The sequence below is a fragment of the Lycorma delicatula genome, chromosome 13 (assembly GCF_047948215.1).
Source record: "Lycorma delicatula isolate Av1 chromosome 13, ASM4794821v1, whole genome shotgun sequence".
NCBI classification, from domain to species: domain Eukaryota; kingdom Metazoa; phylum Arthropoda; class Insecta; order Hemiptera; family Fulgoridae; genus Lycorma; species Lycorma delicatula.
In genome coordinates this window covers 50,378,354-50,399,034 of record NC_134467.1, presented here as the reverse complement: position 1 = coordinate 50,399,034, position 20,681 = coordinate 50,378,354, and the positions used below count along the sequence as shown (strand labels likewise).

At 31.7% G+C, this 20,681-nt stretch overlaps 2 protein-coding genes across 5 annotated transcripts in view; one reads left to right on the top strand and one right to left on the bottom strand.

Moving 5' to 3' along the window:
• Nucleotides 1-20,681, bottom strand: part of LOC142333549 (uncharacterized) — a 72,644-nt gene that overhangs the window by 32,773 nt on the left and 19,190 nt on the right. The window lies entirely within an intron of this gene.
• Nucleotides 1,820-14,792, top strand: Pym (partner of Y14 and mago). The gene is made up of 3 exons (XM_075380831.1): nucleotides 1,820-1,952; nucleotides 6,810-7,061; nucleotides 11,215-14,792. The coding sequence occupies exons 1-3, from the start codon at nucleotides 1,922-1,924 to the stop codon at nucleotides 11,622-11,624; spliced, it is 693 nt and encodes a 230-aa protein (XP_075236946.1). The 5' UTR covers nucleotides 1,820-1,921; the 3' UTR covers nucleotides 11,625-14,792.

The following is a 20,681-nucleotide window of genomic DNA, read 5'->3' as shown; positions in this document are numbered from 1 at the left end:
TTATAGTGTTACTACAGTATTTCTCTAATGTTTTATTCATCAATTGTTATAAAACATGCTACATTAAGTAATTTTTATATGAAAAAATGCAGAAAAAGTGGAGGGCATAAAACAAAAACGTACCGAGTCCCAGATCAGACATGGATTTTTTCACGTGCTATAAATAATACTCTGTTATCATCCATTGGCAGCTGTTATAGAATGTCAGCCAGAATAAAACAGAATGTAGAGGAGTTAATTGCTGTTGAGAAAGCTTTCTGTCCTTCAAGTCAATTATAAATATTCAACACATCTATTCATTGTTCTACAAGAACAAATTATTATAAGTATTAAATTTTCCCCCCAAAAAAATTGTATTTATAAGTTTCCCATCTAAAAATAAAACTTCCCAAAATAATTATTCACAGCTAACTTGATTCGTAGTATAATCTTTGTTATATATTTTAAATAGATAAATCTTTATTCAGGTCAGAACATAATAATACATTATACAGATCGCATCAACATAAGGTGAATCATTAATGTAAAAACAAATTATAAGATAAAAATAGATGTGATTCAAGAACATATTAATCATTTAAATGCAAACAAATGAAATAATGTTATGATAAATATGTGAAATATAAAAAAATACTACAAAGTAATTCTCATTTCAAAAGGTATTATTGAAAATTATTTTGAACAGATATTTTTTTGCACGTTGAACAGAATACAGATAAATCATGAATTTTTATTTTAATTAGTTATTACTTAAAAATTTATCAGCAGAGTAATAATCTTTCTGTAAAAGAACATTTTTTAATTGTTTTAAAATAAACTGATGGGAAGATTTTTAAATTGTTCGGCAGTTTATTGAAAATGACAACTGAAGCCATCTCTTCTTGAAAAAAGGCCCTTTCTTTTAAGTGAAGTATTGTGTTGAGTTGTACGAACACAATATTTCTGTTTTATGGTTTGGTAAAGGTGGGCATTGTTATTTTTTAAAGATCAAGTAACCATTTGTTTTAGCAAAAATTTGCATTAACTTGCAAAAACTTCGTAAATATAAACACATAAATATATATATATATATATATATATATATATATATATATATATATATATATATATATATATATATATATTTATTTATTTATATAAACACATAAGTTAACATATTGAATTTTCTAAATATTAGTTTAAATTAATAAGAATGACATGAATGGTTAATGAGAATGATTAGTTAATAAGAATGACATTCTATACTTTATACAATAATATACGTAGGCAAAATAAATATTTACGTAATAATAACAACTTAGTGTTTTATTAAGGTGCTTCAAAACAAATATTTTAATTTATGTCTGTAATTTATTTATTGAAAAAAATATATTAATTTTATAAAGACTTTTATTAATTTAATAAATCTCCAGTTTTTTTTATTGTAAGAAATTTTTATTAAAGAACTAGATTTCCCGCTAGAGAAGAACTACAAAAATTATTCTGCGCTGCCAACGCTGTAATACTAGAGTTCGTATTACACAATACTGTATATTTTAAACTTTTGTTTTAAATAAAAAAAAAGGAATAGTCATAGATTCATCACTAAAATTATATATATATAATTCTATACCACAATATATATATATATATATGCTGCAATTATATACATTACGTATACCGACATCATTTACAATCTTATCCTGTTTATCTTAATAGCATTATAAATTTTAATAACAACGTTTTTAAGAATACAGAATCTTTTTAACATCCTCATGTTTACTTATAAAATGCAACGTTATTCTAACTAAAGCATTTTAAGTTGGCTATTCTGATTGTATGAGCCCCTAGTTGGAAGTTATTGGAGGACGTTGTTTTTGTAAACAATAATGTGTTTTAAAATAATTGTTTTGTGAAACTGTATATGTAAAAATTAAATAAAATGGCATCAACGATTGTAAAAGATAATGAAGGTAATTGTAATTAGAGGTTATGTTTGTTTTTATTATTGTTTTTTTTGTGTTTTTTTTTGTAGTAACGATGTTTTTGAAATCTTAAGGTTTTAATTTAATAAAAGTGTGCTATGATATTGATTTTTTTATGTATATATCTGTTATTTATTATTATAGTATTCAAATTATTCAAAGCTTTCTAGCTTCACCGTACAGCTTTTATTCGTTTCTACTTAACCTAAAAGCAGATACTTAAATAAAGTTATAATGATCACTGTAGTGGATAAAGTTAACCTTGTCCTTATTTCAGTTCTGTTTGTTTGTACCTTGCTTAAAATCCTACGTACAACGATTAACTTTGTTATACATATTTAAAGTTTAATTTTTACTGGTTTTTTTTTTGTTCGTGAAATGAAATAAGTTTTTAAACTAGTCTTTTATTGAATAAATAATTATTTATTTTAAGTAGTATTATTTGAGGTAACTATATTGTTTTATGTTACCCAGCTCAAATTATTTTTTATTACAATACACATTTACATTCTCATTAACAAACTTCAGTCAGTTTTAACACTGAACAGTTTCTTTCTCTGAAATATTAACCATAAAATTTTCCAGCATCGTAAATTAACAATTAATTTTTATTAAAAATTTTTAACCAGATATCTATTTCAGTTGTTGAAAAGTCACAATCAGAAGACACTGAGAAAAATATATTTATAGAGGTTGTACATAAAATTTATTACAAAGAACTACATTACAGCTACAGCTATGCAGTTTGTGGCAAAAGAAAGAAAAAAATTATCAAGTTTTTTTTTTACCATGTCAATAAACTTCAACATGTGTGCCTTTTGTCAACCGATAAACAATTTCATGTCTTGTGTTTGTCAACATTTCTTCAGTAACACTACCAACAGTTTCAGTTGTTCTTCATCTCAATGTGTCCAGATCAGGTACAGGTTGCATAATTGCATACGCTCTGTCCTTGACATAACCCCAGAGGAAAAAGTTGAGGAAGTTATGTCTGGTGATTGTGGTGGCCAATCCATCTGCCATGAAATGATTCATTGAGAAAATCTCAAACTAGTAATCCCCAATGCGGTGGTGCATCATCCTGCTGGAAAACCACCCTAGGTTGCAAGTCATTTAGTTGAGGTATAGCAAAGCGTTGCAGCATATCCAGTGTTAGCTGTTATTGTGGATCAAACTGCACCATACATTTTCTTTAGGGGAATCTAATTTTTTCCTCAGTAAAGTACAGATTTTCTGAGTCCCATATTCTCACATTATGCCTGTTTACTTTCCCTGAAGTGTGAAAAGTAGCCTCATCTGAAAAACATACACGCTGCAGATATTCATTGTCGTTATCGATCCAAAAAAAACTTGATAATTTTTTCTTTCTTTAACCACAAAGTGCACAGCTATAAATAATAGTTTTTTTTGTAATAAATGTTTTTAATCATGGAAAGACTATATGGACTATATAAGTAAATAAATAAAAGAAAAAAGAAGAAATAATAAAAAATATTTATTGAGAAATAAACAGTAATTACACAAACAGAGTATTTTTATCATTGTTTTTAGAATAAGAATAAAATAATACAAACAACCCTTGTTATTTTAGGGAATCCCAGTAGGAAGTGTAAATTTAGCTTTAAAACTATTGAAAAATTTGTTTGAGGTTACCATAATTTAGGATGCCCTAAATTATACCTTAAACCTAAAAAAAATTATACCTTAAATTGTACCTTAGATTAATAAAAGTTAATCAAAGAAATATAAATAGCATGAACTTTAAACCAATAAAATACGATACACATGCCCATGAAAAACAAATTTAAGTGAGGAGATAATTGTTTATTATTCTTATGACTGTTGTGGAACTTATTTGGTTCTTAAGAAATATTTCTGTACTACATTTGGTAACTCTAATCTCAAGGTCATGTAAAATACTCTTATTTCAATTCCAAAATCGTAACTGATGTATGTAGTTACAGTGTTGAGGAGTAGTTGGTAATGTACATCATTGATTATACGTGGGCAGTCACTGCCGCAAATAATAAATGCATTTTGTGAACACATTAACAAGGATCTGTCTCATAGAGCAGCAATGCTTGGTCAGGATAAATCGCATTTTCTAACAGCAATGTTAAAGATAGGCCAAGTAGAGAACAAAATAAAATGCGAGTGCAAACGTGTGTTGCTGTTACTGATTCAATTGGGCAGTGTTTAATTAAATCTTTGTTTAAATGACCAGCCAGATTTAATGTACTGCAATCAATAACGCACCCATTTTAAAAAAAGATTTGAATATGAAACCATTTCAACTAAATACTGTGAATAAGTTATCAGATAGTGGGTGCTACTTTAGTATGCAGTCTTCCATCATCGTGAGGCCTGTTGTACCGTTATGTATATAATTTGTATATTTAATGTTAATTAGATGAGGTTAATGAGCCTTAGGTTTAAGTTTGGTTAGGTTGCTGATATCGTTTGAAGTTGAGTACATGGAAACAACATTACATAACCGAACTTAATTTAATACTGTTAACTGTGTCTAATTAATATTAAATATACCAATTATATACAATTTGTATATAATCTATAAAGTTAGTTTGCTATTTAAAAATTAGGGGGGGTGCTACCTGAGTAAGTGCTACTTTAGACCTCCTGATTATTGTAAACCACATGCTAAAGTAGCACCAGATGGTGACATGGAACAGTATCTCGATTGCCCCCCGAGGAGAGAAGATCCCACCTCGTAGCGTGTCTGGTCGCTACACCACCCCCTCCGTTCCTAGCCCAGTAGTGGCTTTAACGGAGGACATCTTCTCGCCCTCAAACTGATTGTGCCTCACAGCTTTCAGTCCAGGCCCCGCAGAGATGCCACCGATGCAGATGCCCCGAGGGACATCAACATCGGTAAAAATTCACCCCGAGATAGATTTACGTGTTTATGCCTTCAGAATGAAGACAACGGACACCTGCAGCTACCACGTCGCCCTTAGGAACTAAGCTAGAAACCTAACCGTGGAAAGAAGACCCCGCACCTAGATCCAACTATTAAAGAGCCACTTTCTGAATGTCTCAGATCCGTACTAACAACCTCAACAATAAACTTTCCCACTAAAGTTTGTACATCGAAATTTAGACCTAGTTCCCTTAAGAACCCCGCTTAATACTCAAAATGAGATTCTATCTGACTCTGTTCCGGTCTGCCTGGAAGAGGAGAATTAATCCCTACTCCCGCACAGCGCCATTACGGAGTCCCGCGTGACATTCGCAGACTGCCGCCAAGACTCCCCTGCATACCACCAAAGCAGTACCCAGAGAAGCCCCGCTGACAGTGTCATTAGCTCATTAGTGCCCCCGTCGGAGCGTGACCGCACCCACCGGGCAAGAATAATCCCGCCCGCCGACAACGGCCGCAACTCCGCCGACAGCCTGATTAAATACATCTAACCGAGGCACGCTGCCTTAAGCGCCTACCTTCGGCCAGTCAACTGCCCAGGCAGTCCCTAGCCACCCAGGTTCCTATCACCTACTAGATCCCTTCGGCAGCCCTGCTCAGGGCGAGGAAGCGAAGGAAGACAGCAACTATTGTCCACTCTCTACGAGTCCTCCAGTTGACGCGTCGATCCAAAATAGAGTTTACTCTCTCGAGTTTCCTAGTAACTCTGGTACGCTCAGCTTCGTACCGGGGACATATGTAAAGGTCCACGGTGTCATCGACCCTACAGTCCGGACAGAAGCCGGAATCAACCAACCTAAACTTTGCCAATTTATCCCTAAATGCACCATGTCTTGAGAGGAACTGAGTGGTATGCCGATTGGGACATGGAACAGCAGCCTGCAGATGTTATTAGCATGATGTCCAAATGCAGCATCACCCACAAAAGTCTCATTTTCTGATGAACATGCAATTTACTGCAGCCATAAGCCAGGATTTGGGCTTTTCTAGGCTAAGGAGAATCCTTATTTTGTATGCGAGTCGGAAAGGAATTCACCACATGTCATGATATGGACTTAGATGACATCACACCACACTACTCGGTCAGAACAAGTATATGAATGGTGATTCTTATTTACAAATGTTGGAAAGATTATAAATATCTCAAATTCAAGAAAAGAGTACCGTATAGCACGTACAGGTACAACAAGACAGAGATCTGGCTGATTTGCTTTTCAGCTGCATGATTTCCTAAATCAAAATTTTCAATGCTACTGGATCAGCCGTAGTTCATTAGCATCACTGACCCCGCTGCAAAGCCCTGACCTTACTACACCTGACAACTCATTGTTGAGAATAATTAAGGCCTGTGTATTTCAACATTGATGTGCAACAAAAATAAAGAAATACATAACAGTGTGGAGGAATCCTTTTAAACTGTAACTGAAGGTACTTCATAACATGTCAGAGGAGACATGGAGATGCATAGCTCTGCTCATTCAGGATGATGGTGCACATCCAAATCAAATGGATAAATTATTTTGTCTAGGGGTACAAGCACTTCTCAGACATATATATTTATTAGCCAAATGTTCCTTTATTCAAGTTTCAATCTATTTTTAGTTTGCCTTGCGTATTTTAAATTGTCCTATGAATCGATTTATACGTGCTCATTTTTTTAACGAGTTTAGTTTTAAATTTCTCAGAACAGAGGTCATTTACTAGATCATGATAACATTAAAGTTTTTTATTTTTTAAAATACCTTTTTACTATATAGAGGATAAAATACGTTTTTTGGCCATACTTTCTCTAATTCTGCTTCTCCATTCTGCAGTTAGACTGTTTTGTTGTATTTAACAAATTTTTTTGTAGATTCTTTTCTGTATGCTGTCGTTGGTCTTTCTTATTTTATAAATCATTTTTTTAGGATCATTTATACCTGCTACGCAACGGCCAGATGGAAGTTGGCGGAAAGCACGTAGAGTTAAGGATGGTTATGTACCTCAGGAAGAAGTACCATTATATGAAAGTAAAGGTAAACAATGGGCTAATAAGAAACCGTTATATCCAGTCGGATTGGATCCAGATATTATTAAGAAAAAAGAGATAGAGCTTGCTAAAAAAAATAATACTATGTACTGCCCTATACCTGGTTTAATTATCGATCCCAACAGTGAAGGTATATTATAGTTTATCTATTTTTTTTAATTTTACCTTATGTATTTTATTTTGCTTCTCGAATTCAATTGCTATTTTAATTTTATATATTGGACGTAAAAGTTTAAGTTAGTTTCTGGTGCTTAACACCTTAAAAACATTTAAGCAATAATATGTCTTTTGTAATAAAGCACTTAAATTTACATTAATATTTCAACAAATAATGCGATCAGTTTTAATTATTCAAAAAATATAGGTCTTTACAAGGGCTGTTTTAATTACCGCCACCCTTTTTATCAATTTTCAATGGTAGCTAAGCATATATGTGATTCATTCTCACCAACTTTATATCAAATTTCTTCTTTGAACTGTTGGGATAGCAGGTTACTGGTTTGTATTTCACTTTTTACCTGATCGTTAAGAACTTAATCGTGCATTGTCAGATCACCGCACACTCTTGAAACCTAGTTGATGTAACCGCTTATTCTGCCTTTGAACTTGTTCATAATAAAATTTTGTTGGTTCTATGGCGCATCAAGTTCATATCAATCAGTTCTCATTACAAAAAGTCATTTATTATCGTGTAGAAATGTTTACCATTCACCATAATCCCTTGGCTAATTTAAAAAAAAAATAAATTTCAATTATACTTCTTGCCTATAAACTCTAGCAAACAGATTTGTAAATGAATTGTGTTCTCAAGGAGTTTCCTTGCTAATAATCATGTATTGTTCTTACAAGGACAGGCAATCAGATTATAACAGAATATATTGATGTCCTTTCACTGCAGGGTGAAAGGTGAGGGTTCACTACTTTAAATCCAAAATGGCAGCTTCCAACTCATCTCTATTTTTGGAGTAAATTCAGTTTAAGATTTTCGAGTCATTTGATTAGCTTATTTTCATTTCTACAGTTAGCAGTAGTAGTAGCCGGTTGGCAAATGCGCTCCAGTCTCATAATTGAGTGAGAGTCTCAGATTCAAGTCTCCATGACATTTATTTTTAACTCTAATGTAATTTATCTTGCCCTAACGTATGATTTATTTTGTATTTTGAAAAGGTCTACTACGGACTATGCTAATATTATTTCTTTTTTGTTACTTTTCTATGCTTCCTTCATTCTTTTGGAGCGCACCTGATTTTGCACGACTTCCCAAACAGGAGTGTAATGTATTTAGGGTGCATGTATCTATGTATGTTTGTTCCACTGCAGCAGCTCAACGGCTTAACCGATTTAAATGTATGACCCACGTTGGAATCCTTATGTTACCAGGAATGTCAGTACTTACGTATTAACGCCACCACAGCTACAGCTTTATTTAAACAAAGTAGTCAATCAGATTTCGGTGGAAAATGAACAGTCTCTTTATTAATTTTAATAAATGGTTATTTATATTTATTTATTTTATAAATATAATTTAACCAAACTTAACCTACACTCGCTTCGCTCGCTAACCTTGACTAATTAACAGGAGTGTTTTGATTATTTAAATAATAAATAATTGCAATAATTACTGAATTTATTAAATATATACTCAAAACATTATGGTGTTAATTAGTCAAGATTAGCGAGCGTAGGTTAAGTTTGGTTAAATTATATTTATAAAATAAATAAATATAAATAACCATTTATTAAAATTAATAAAGAGACTGTTCATTTTCCATCGAAATCTGATTGACTACTTTGTTTTTAAATAAAGCTGTAGCTGCGGTGGTGTTAATATGTAAGTACCGGAGTGTCATAGGCTATATAAATATGATATATATAACCAGCAAGTCTCCACTACTACATATATATATATATATATATATAGACTTTAATGTATTGAATTAATGAACTGTGAGCCTCTACCACTGTGTGAACTGAATGATTTGAATCAATCAAATGAATAATAGAATCAAATTTGCATTAAATAAAATAAAGTAATATTAAATAAATTTAAAAAATTTCTTTTTAATAAAGATTTCTGTTTTTTTAATAATAATGGGCTTCCTGTGAAGGGTTGTGTGTGAGGTAGAGTGGTGAGGTGATGCGATGCTAGACCAATCATTACCATCAACCAGTAACAAACAGGGTGCCCCTGGGGTGCTGTTTTTGGAGGTGGAATGGAGTTATAATATTTCTGCAAACAATTGTTTGATTTTCAAAATTTAAACAGTTCGTATTTGTTAATTGATTGAAGATTATGAATCTGGTGTAGCCGAACGGTTTAAGGCGAAAGTAGGTTAAAGGCTAATTTTTGCACTCATCAGATTAACTTGATCTAATAGATCACGGTTATTCAGAAATGTTGGAAAATATCTTTGCAACCAATCTTTCGATTTTCAAAATTCAAATGGAGTATTTGCTTCTATAATACAAAATCACAATGGAACCAAACCAGAACAAAAAGAGCAATGTTTTTTTTTTTTTTTTTAATATTATCTCTTATTCTTCTGCCCTTTTTATTGTCTAGTATTTATAAGAATCTAAAAAAACTAAATAAATTTCATGTAATAAATTTATTTTAATTTCAGCTTGCCTGTTAAAGTCTGAAAATATTTATATATTTTTTTTTTTGTAATTATCCTATGGATTGTAAAATGAATACTGAAAATTAAAATAAATTTATATTCATTTTTTCAAATCTTAAAAAATCAAATCTAGTTATGGTAACATTTCTGCCTTCCATCTGGAGGTCTCTGGTTTGAATCCCAGTCTGGAATGGCATTTTTATACGCTACAAAATTTCCATTTCATATTCCCATGCACAAGCTTCAAACCTTGTATGGTGAATTAATCCACAAACAAACAAAAAATGTTTATTTTTTAATCCTTCATTTCCCATGTGCCCCCTATTCTCACATTTTCATAACAATTGTTTTTGTTAATAATTGCAAAATTCAAATAAAATAATAATCATCATCAATGAAATTCATATAGAGATTCTTATAAATATTATAAAATTTATATAATAAAAGATCCATTTGCATTTGTGTATATATATATATATATATAAGAAAAAAGTAAAAGTTAAAAAACTACAGACTCAAACCTAATATCTCTTGATTATGAGACTGAGCATTTGGCTATTACTGCTGCTGCTGCTGTGACTGAAAATATACAAATATTTTCCTATCACCATGGCAAAGTGGTACCGTCTTTGCCTTTCATCTGAACGTCCCAGGTTCTAATCCCAGTTAGGCATGGCATTTTTCCATATGGTGCAAAATTCCATTTCCATATTCCACGCACAACCTTCATGCTTATGTGGGGATACATCAATAAAAAAAAAAACATAAGCTATTTGAATGACTTTATCTAGAGCAAAGTTGGAAGCTGCCATTTTCGATTAAAATAGGGACTCCTCTTCCTACTACAATGTAAAAGTGCATCAATAAACAAGATTGATAACTACATTGTAAGACTACCTGCTCCAATTTGCAACAATTAACAATTAAAAAATTGTTAATTGTTGCAAATTGCATGTAGTTGAGATGATTTGTTGAAACTACAGTGATGCTTTTTAAATACACCAACATTTGAACTGAATTAAATGATTGATATGTATATATTATTGAACAACCCTCATATATACATGAGGGATGCCTCGCGTGTGTATTTATTATTGAAACTTTTAAAGCAGGAAACTATGTAGAAAAATAGATTATATTTGCCTTTTATTTATTATTTTCAATAAATAATTTTAAAAAAAAATAAAATCCCATGCATATTTCATTTACCCTTGTACTTAAATGTTTCCTTTACATTAGTGTCACTTTGGTTATATATTGGGCAATTTCATTCAGGGAGGTCGGTTAGCAAGAGTAATTTTTTGCTAATTTCATTAGTTATCATTTTACTTGATATCTTCAGACTGGATTAAACGATTTTGTTTAAATCAGGATGGAAGGAAATTTTATACGTTAGCTTGATACCAGTCAGTCAGTGCCATTTAATTTTGGTTACGAATGAAAAAGGAGGCGGGGTGATATGGTTACCGTAGGTCCTGTATCAGAATTTTACTCAAATAATGGAATTTTTTTTTACATAATTCATTCATTGCACAACTTACATATCTTAATCATTCAGTTCATCTTGTAAGTGGCAGTCTGTTGAGAGTGAAACCCTCTGTAACCAAAACATAACTCTTAGTGGCTTTTCTTGTATTATTTAATTTTTAATTTGTTTCATAGTGAAAAAGAAGAAGAAGAAGAAAAAGAAGAATGGTGGTAATTCTAATTCGGGTTTCGATGAAGATAAAGATGGCGCTGATAGTATTGTAACAAATAATAATAATAATGTTGCATCATCGAAAAATCAACAAAAACAATCACCTACCGCTTCAACCTCATCGCAACAATCTAAAGGAAAACAACAAAATAAATCATCTTCATCGTCGATTATATCTACAGCGATAGTGGATCCTGTTAAAAAAATAAAAAGTCTTAAGAAAAAATTACGTGAAATTGAAGCATTAGAACAGAAAGTTGCTAAAGGCGATACTAAATCGTTGGATAAAGATCAGTTGGATAAAATATCGAGAAAATCAGAAATTTTAAGTGAAATATTAGCTTTAGAATTGTCTTTAGATAATTGTGAATAATCAGATAATTTATCTGTTTATTACTTGACTTCTTTCTTTTCTCTCTTTTGTAAATAAGTTATATGTACTAATTATTAAGTAAATAAAATAGGAACTGATTTTTTTTTCATAAGTTGTTTTATGAAATATTAGCTATTAATTAATATTTTTTATTTAAATATTACTGAATTTCCATATAATAAATGTGGGTCTGATATGTTGTTACAGCTCCTTCTAGATATGATAGGTGTAGAGCACCTGAGATATAACAAGCACCAGTATGTGTTGCTTTCTCTGAAAGTAATAATTTTCAGAAACTATTATCAGGATGATTGCATCACTTACAAGACCGAATATTATTTTATTTTCACTTAATGTGATTTGTTATATAATAATATTTTCAGCTCTGTCAAGAAGGTAATATATGGAAAACTACTTCACTTCTCTTTTTTTTGTAGTAAGCCTGCTGTGAGATACTTATTGTTCTTAATATAATCATTATATCATTTTAAGTAATGTTTTGTGATTCATTTCAGGTCGTGTTTAGCTTAATGTGTTGTGTTATCAATATAGTTTTCACTATTTAAATTAATAAATACTGCCACGGTTGATCAAATTTTGTCTAATCCATCAAGCAAATTTATTTCATAACAGCAGTTTTTTCAAGTTCTTTCTAAGCTTCATTGACTATTGAGTCGCCAAGAAAGTAATTTCGGTTTTGTAGTGTGAAATAAAACCCAGTATTTTTTTTACAAAGAAAATATGTTAATCAGTCATAAATTTTCCGTTTTGTCTTATAACCTTTTGCCATCTTTCTGATAACTTTGTGATTCTGCGCTCATAAAACTCTTGGTCCTTATCAACCGTAAACTGAACCGAGTGTGATTTCAAGTCATCTTCATTAGTGAAATTTTTACCATTCAAGGAGTTTTGCAAAAGATAATATCTGGCCGAATTTATTAATTGTAGACTACATCAATTGAGTTCAAAGTGAATCACAATGAGCTAAATAAGTTCAAAGCATGATTACAAATGTGATTTCTAGCCTGTATAGACTTACATGAAGTATTGTAATTTTTCTCGAGTAAATTTTAATTAAAAATTTAGTTCATTTTTCTTAAAAAAGTAGTGTGATAAAATTATTGCAAGCAGTTATTATCCCCTACAAATCCAATAACTAATAAAAATAATACAGAAAATATCTTTTTAAATTAACGGTACTCAGATATATCAAGATCAGGGCTATGTGGGAGATGAGACCGCTTCTCAACCAAGCTCCAGTAATTTTCCACATATTACCAAAAATTTGTGAGGTCTTGCATCATTTTGATGGAACATGATTCCTTTGTGCTTACCAATTCTGGCCGTTTTTCTTTGATTGCTTCCTCCAGTTTCATTAGTGTTGACTGTAAACATCTGAATTGATCATTTGATTCCTTGGAATCCGCTTTAAAGTACACACCACCAAATTGCCAGCATGACGTTTTTTTTTTGATGCGATACAGCTTTTGATGTGGCTTGTGCTGTTTAATCAAATGTAGACATGATTGTTTTCAGATGATGTTATTGTAAACAATCCATTTTTCATCACTAGTGAAGATTCGTTTCAATAAAAGGTTGACTTCAATGAGTTTTCAGATACATATTGCAAATATTGATCTGTTGTGTTAAGTAAAACTTGAATAAACAAGTCAAAGACATTTTATGGATTTTTAATCGTTGTATGCGATATATTTAACCTCTCTGCAATCTCTCACTTGTTATGAGTCTGATTGAATTATGGCTTGGATTTAGTGTTCATCAACTTCAGTAGATTGACCAGAATATTGATTATCTTTGAGTGAAAAATCCTCAGAATGAAATTTTTTAAACCGATTCTGACACTTGTATTCTGTTAGGCAATCAACACCATAAACATCATATATCTCTTTGTGAACTTCAGCAGCTTTCTTGCCTTTATGAAGATAAAAAAAATAAAATATATCAACAATTTTTTTTCACTCCACATTAAGATTGGTCATTAACAAAAAGGTGTAGAAATAATTACATGTAATTTACTTCTAAAGTAACAGCTATCAAATGCCAAAAGAAAAAAAACCATAACATCGACAGAAATCCTTCAAAACAGATGCCATTGGAAAACTGAAATTACTACCTTGCCAACCCCATTATATAGTATAGGTAAAGCCTTAGATGATTCTTCAACTGTTATTATTATTTTTTTGTCTGCAGCCATCCAATTATTACTTCAAAGTGATTAATATCAAAGTGAAAAAATTTTGTTTCAAAAATTTATATTTTGATTCGATTTCCACATTCAGATTATTCATCCACCTCTTGCAGCTATTGAAATGGTTCCATTCTCTTTTCATCCATTTTTGAGGGCTCTAAGTATTCATTTGTTCAGGATATGTTCCATCTTCTGTTCCTTGGCTCCACAATCGTATTTTGAGTCCTCACAGAATCCCCATTTTGTCATTATCTTATGATTTCGATCGTGTACTTTTACTTTTCTAGGTAGGTCAAAACCAGTGGTTAACTGTCTGGTGATTCTATTATAATTTTATCTGGATTCTGTTAATTCCAGTCCTGTTGCCATGTTTGTATTCCATCGGAGTTTTCTATCATGAGGTCTATTGCAGTTTTACGCACCAGTTTCCTTGACTTGTAGTCTTTCTGGGTCTTCCGTGTCAGTATCTATTGCTAATTTCATATTCATTGCTAATATGTGTACTATCTTAAAAATTGTTGAACATACACAGACTATATTAAACTAGATTAATTTTTTGGACGTTCTATTCAGAAACCAATTTTTAGTCTTCGGATTGACTATCATCAGCCGAGTAATCAGTCTGTTCTCATTATATTTATTATTGAAACCGATACAATTAATATATTTTTTAACGTGTATTATTGCATTCTATCTATATGACAATGATTACCAGCACAAGTCCTGCAAGTGATTCTACCTGTATAATTTTTAGAGCTATTTCCATAATTATAGCAGTTAAAACATGGATTTAGATTAAAATCATTATAGATTTTGCATTTGTTTGTACCAATAAACACTTTTTTTTGTATAAGTAAAACATCAGCATTTAATAGTGCTATTAAAGTCCATTTTCTATTTTTTTTATTTTGATAAATTATGTACAATCTTAATGTTACATTGATTATTCATCTCGTTTATCGCATTCCAACTGAATTAAATACAAAGCTCCAAATACCTCTTCAACAACAATTATTTAAATTTAGGATCATTAATTTTTTTAGTTAATATAAGTATCCTCAGACTGTATTTCAGTCAAAATCTCTTTGGTATTCTTGATTTCTTCACTTTTATCGTACTTTATTGTAATATTATCTTTTTTATAAATAGTTTTTAGTTGTATTCTGGTTTCGTGACTCATCTTTTGTTTTACTTTATTAATAGGTCTCCTCAGACACATTTTCACTTTTAGATTTTATAATAGTTTGATAAATTGGTTATTTCAGGAAAAATATTTTTTATTACTTGAAAATTTTGATCGGATACCAAACCTGTGCAAGATTTTCTTGAGTTTTTATTTTATTTTGTATTAGAATAATATTTTCCTTTAACTGTGCATTAAGATTTTTTTTTACCTTCATGGGATCACTTCAGTCAATTTTTATAAGAAGGATTCTTCAGTTTCGTGAAGGCCCAATATTTATTCATTCTATCTGATCTTAATTTTCTTTTTTTGTTTGAAATCACCCTTCCTAATGTCTGTTTGTTAATTTTTGTGTATAGTCCGATGTTTTTCTAGGAGTTTCTTGATGTTCTCTATTATTTTTTTCCTGATGATTCTGTTTTCTGGTGTTCCGATAAAGTCAGAATGAGATCAGTTTCTTTTTTATCATGTTCTTGTAAAATGTTGTGATTTGGTGAATTTGTTTATCCTGTTTTGTCATATTGGTTTTTCATTGAGGTTATATGTTATAATTTACCCTGATCTCTACTGCAATTTCAGTTGCAAGGGGAGGGGTTAATATCATGATTTCGGTTTATTCAAAAGATATATCTTGAGTCTGATCTTTTGTGCTATTTGTTGTAGTGATTTCATCTTTTGTTTTGTCTCTTGGATATTGCTTGCAAGAAGAGGCTGATTGTCTCTGAATCTTAGGCAATTTAAATTTACGTTGTCAGTAGGTCTTCCAATTTTGATGTTCTTCGGATTATCTTCATCCAATTTAATTATTATTTATTCTAAAGCGCACTTGAACAACAGCAGTAAGTCATCTCCCTGTCTCAGCCTGGTTTTTATGAGAAATGGTTCAGAAAACTCTTCTCTGAACTTGACTTGAGATCTTGTATTTGTTAGGGTGAGCTCTATCATTTTGATTAATTTTGGGTGAAATCCGAAGTTTCTTAGAATTTTCATCATTGGTGGTCTGTGGATACAGTCCAAATATTATGTCTGTAAAATCCACAAAGGCTATTGAAAGTGGTTTACTCTGTTTCTGTTTATAGTAGGTCATGATCAATTTCAGGGTAATGATTTGTTCCAAACAGCTTTTCCAAGGCCTGAAGTATTTTTGATATTCACCTAGCTCTTTTTCTAATTGTTTCTTAATTTTGTTGTAAATTATTCTACAGTAAATTTTATAAGTTCATCTAGGATAGATATTCCTCCATAGTTCTCGGGATTATTTTTGTCTCTTTTCTTGTGGAGCGGGTGAATTATAGCTGCGATCCAATGTTTGGGGAAATCTTTCTGTTCAAATTTTTGATAGAGCCATATATATAGAGGTCCAAGTCATGTTGCCAGCATATTTCCACATCTCTGCAAAAAGTTGGTCTTCTCCACTTGCTTTGTAGTTTTAAGAGATGTTTCTATTTCTTGGATTGTAGGGGGATTTATGTTTTCTGGTTTAATTTTTATAAGTGTGTTTTTGTTGATTTTTAGAAATTCATTAGGTACTTCACAGTTTAAAAGTTTGTTAAATGGTTTTGCTATTACTTTAGCTTTATCCCTGTTTTTGTGTGTTATTCTCCCATTTTTGTATCTCAGAATTAGCATTGGTGGGTAATATGTTTACAGTTGTGTTTCAAAAGTTTTATAATAGTCTCTAGAATTGGTTTTATGATAGTTTTCTTCTATTGAGTTTATTAAGTCTTGTTGGAACTCTTTTAATTTTTATGATTATGTGTGAATTTTTTTCTAATATGTTCAAGATTGGTGACGTTCTCTTCTGTTTTATTTGGTTGAAATTCTAACAGTGCTTGGTGTCTTTCTTCAAGTAACTTATTACCTTCTGAGTTTCACGAGATATGTTTTTTGTGGGAGTTCATTGGGGCTAAATTTTCAGCTACGGTTTTAGTTCTTCTAGATCAGGTTAGTTTTATAGCGTGAGTTTTTCCCAAATATTCTTTGTTTCTGATTAGTTGATGAGGATCGTATTTTCTTCTTTCTTTAAATGTTGTTGGTTTTTTCTTCCTTTTTGGTGTTAATTTTGTTTTTACTTTTACTGTGTAGTGATCTGAATCCATGTCTGTTCCTCTTAATACTTTTACATTGTGAACTTCTTTGTGGAAAGACTTGTCCATATAGATCCTGATATCATATAGATAATGATAATATTCATTCCACATTTCTTCTGTTCTTTGACCAGTGCTAACTTTCAACATAGATGCATGGGCATGATGTTGGTTAATGGTTACTACCAGTGCCTACACCACTAGGGTAGACTTGGTTGTTCCTAATATTATGTGTATTGCAGTTTAGTTCAGTGTATTCCATTGCCAAAAAACCAAAGTCAAGGTTGAGGTGCCCAGCGTTGTTGTAGATGCTCTCCACAGTGTTCCTGCAAACTTTTGAATATATTTGTTCATGTTCAGATTTTGGCAGCTGTATTTTCTATATGCTTGCTGTAGGTCAGTAGTCAATCTAATGTGACTCCTAGGTATTTTGTACTTTAGTATCCTGCCGTTGATTCCAACAGCATTTTCACTAATTATATGATGAGATGGAAACCGATATGACCTTAGTGTTGTTCATTTGTAGCCTTCACGTAGCTTTTGTTTCCAAGTTGTTTTGTAACCTTCTCCACAACAGATTTTGTTGCTAGAGCTGTCATCTGCTGCATGTGTAAACTTACAAGCTTCTATTTGTGGCAGCCTGACATATAGTGGTTGAAAAGTAATGGGAAAAGTGCAACACCTTGAGGTAAACCATTAATCAGCATTCATGTTGCTGCGTTCTTTCCTGTTGCCAAGGCCCAATTTGAATTTTCAGTTGTTAATTATAGTGTTCAGTAGCTTGAATAAGGTTTAAAAAATATTACCTCAAGGAATTCAGTCGGTATTCTTTCCACCATACAGTATAACATGCAGAAGAGAGGTTGATAAATGCTGTTTTCTCATTTCTCTGGATTCCATGTTCTGTGTGAGTTGTTAGAGCTACCATGATTCTTCACTTAGTCAACACACCTCCTGGACCTTTGGAATTCAGCTTGCTCTACTGGGATCTTCTCGTTGATGATTGAGCTGATGCGATTGTATATCAGCTTTTCCAGTAGCCTGTACATCATACACAATAAGGTTGTTGGTTCTATAATTTTCCATCTTCGAGATATTTTTCCTGTAGCTAGTCTGCTGGTTTCCAGAATGCGGTTAAAAAGGTTCAGTATCCATTTGTTAGCATTTTTTCCTAGATTGTTTTTGAATAACATCAATTCTAGCTGCTTTCCCAGGCTTGAGATGGCTGATAACTGTGGTTAATTCTTTGCTATCTAAAAGCGTCCAGTCACTACTTTCCACAAATCAGTATGTTCTCGCATTAGAACTTTCAAGTAATACTCTTTATTCACTTCCTGGCTTTTTGGAAAAATTCTTGAACATCTTTCTGGTAACAATAAGCATTGGTTTAAGGTTGCTCTGACTTTGGTGCATCTTCTTAGTTTGTGGCTCTTCAGGCACTTTCCACTGTGACAAGTGGACTCTTTTGTCTCAAATTCATAACCAAACCTATGGATTATCTCTAATAACAACCTTTTTGAACATTTACAAGTTGTTTTTGATCGGTTCCAAATAGCCCTGGGCAATTTGATATTTTATAATCCTTTTGATTTTCTCTAAGGTGCCGTGGAACAAAGCTCATCTCAATTCTTTGCTCAAAATTTCTGAAATTTTAAGAATTACTCTTAGAATTCCTAGGTCTGTGTCTACGTTTCGTACTGTCAAACGATGATTTTCATTAATTAAAACTAACTTGTTCCACATTTTTTGAAATTTTTGTCTTTGTGACCGTGCTAGAACGAGGGTCACATTCAACTGAATTACAGTCATTTTTAAATCTCGTAAACCGCACTTTGCATATCACTCATAGTTTAATCAGCGTACACTCTACATATCATATTGAATCTTTATGAATTAGAATGTCCTTTATGAATTAAAAAATCTAAGCAGACTCATCGCTCAATGTGTCCTGACACTATGAAACATGATGAACACAAACGCTGATGGTTACACTGCAGCAAACTACTATACCATCTGTTATCAATTAACATGTAATTTAGTAGGGATACTTGTGAGAGTCATTGTGAACACTAGCACTTCTACATTCAAAGTTAACAGTACCAAAATTAGATACTTTCTAGATAAATCTCGGGCAAGAAGTGTTTCACCTCTTTATTATTTAAAATTCATTTACCTCCTAGTATCTCTTCCCAGCAAAGTACATAGTGCTAAATCAGAAATGTAAGGGGGTGTTCAAGTGTCTCCAACAAATTTGAATCGAGTTTTGTTAATTAGTATGGTTATTTGTTGTTTATCAAGTTCTTCTGCCTTTTACGGTTTAGACCTTGAGTCTGTTCCAGCATTGCTAATTCTCCTCCCACCTTTTCAGCGGTCAACCCACATTTTATGTGTCTAATGATTTGTAATCCGCGACCTGTTTCGGAATTCTACCGCTTAAACATCATTTTTCCATCTCTCTTTGTATATTGATATTCTGTCATAGATACGAATTGCTCCCGATTAATTTCAAATATTCATATTTGTATCAAGTCACTAATATCCCTTAACAATGTAACTGCCATGAGATCACACTCTGGTCTCATGTGTTGCTACCACCAGGCCGAGACATAACTCAGGGAATGTTACCACCAGGCCACAGTACATAGATTAAAATACGGTCTTTATTAATTACGTATACCTTGTTCAAACTCAATAAGAAGGTAACCTAACCTATTTGTTGGCCCTTTCTAGCTGAGATCCCTAATGGAATTTCATGGCCTCCTGGTGGCACAAATGTTTTTATAGAATTTTTTTTGAAATTGAGATCCTTTATGGGGTCTCATGACTAGATTTTTCATTATGTTTGTGATTTTATCTGAACTCTTACAAAGAAAAGATAATAGTATGTATTTTTATTAATTAAAAAGAGAAGTTAGCCTATTAGAAATAGAAGTGGCAATAGTCAAATGAAATTACTTTTTTTAATTACAAGTGCAAGAAATATTATTGCAAATAAATTGTAAATAAATACAACTACTAGTCTTTGTTATTATTTCACCATATTTTTAGAGAAAAAGCACTACACAATAATAAATATTACAGATATTGCACTTGGTGTAGGTCTTTGAGTGAATTTGTACATACTTTCTTGTTTATAACAAAATACACAGCGACAAAAGTGGTTGACGTACAGCCAGAAGAGCAACTCTATAATCAGTAATGGAGATTGCCTTCTTTGTTACTGCAGTGAGAATTTACAATAGCTATTTGTAAATATTAAAAGCAACTTTTCTGTATCACTAGAGTGATTTTCACAATGGAGAATTATAGGAAGAAAATTGAACTGAAAGATCAATTTTTTTTCTTTATTGTATGTTTCAATTACTTTGGGTTTTAAAACAACCTTGTTCCTTTTTTCCACCTCTACCATTTCAGATGAGTTAACTGTACTCAGTAATAATATATCCCGCTTATCTTTCCATTTGTAAACTATAACATCGTTTTTGTTTCTTAATGAAATGAATTTACCTTTTTACGTTTTTCATGTACTAATGTTTTTGTTACAATGTTGCAATTAAATGTGTTTTCCTTTGATTCAG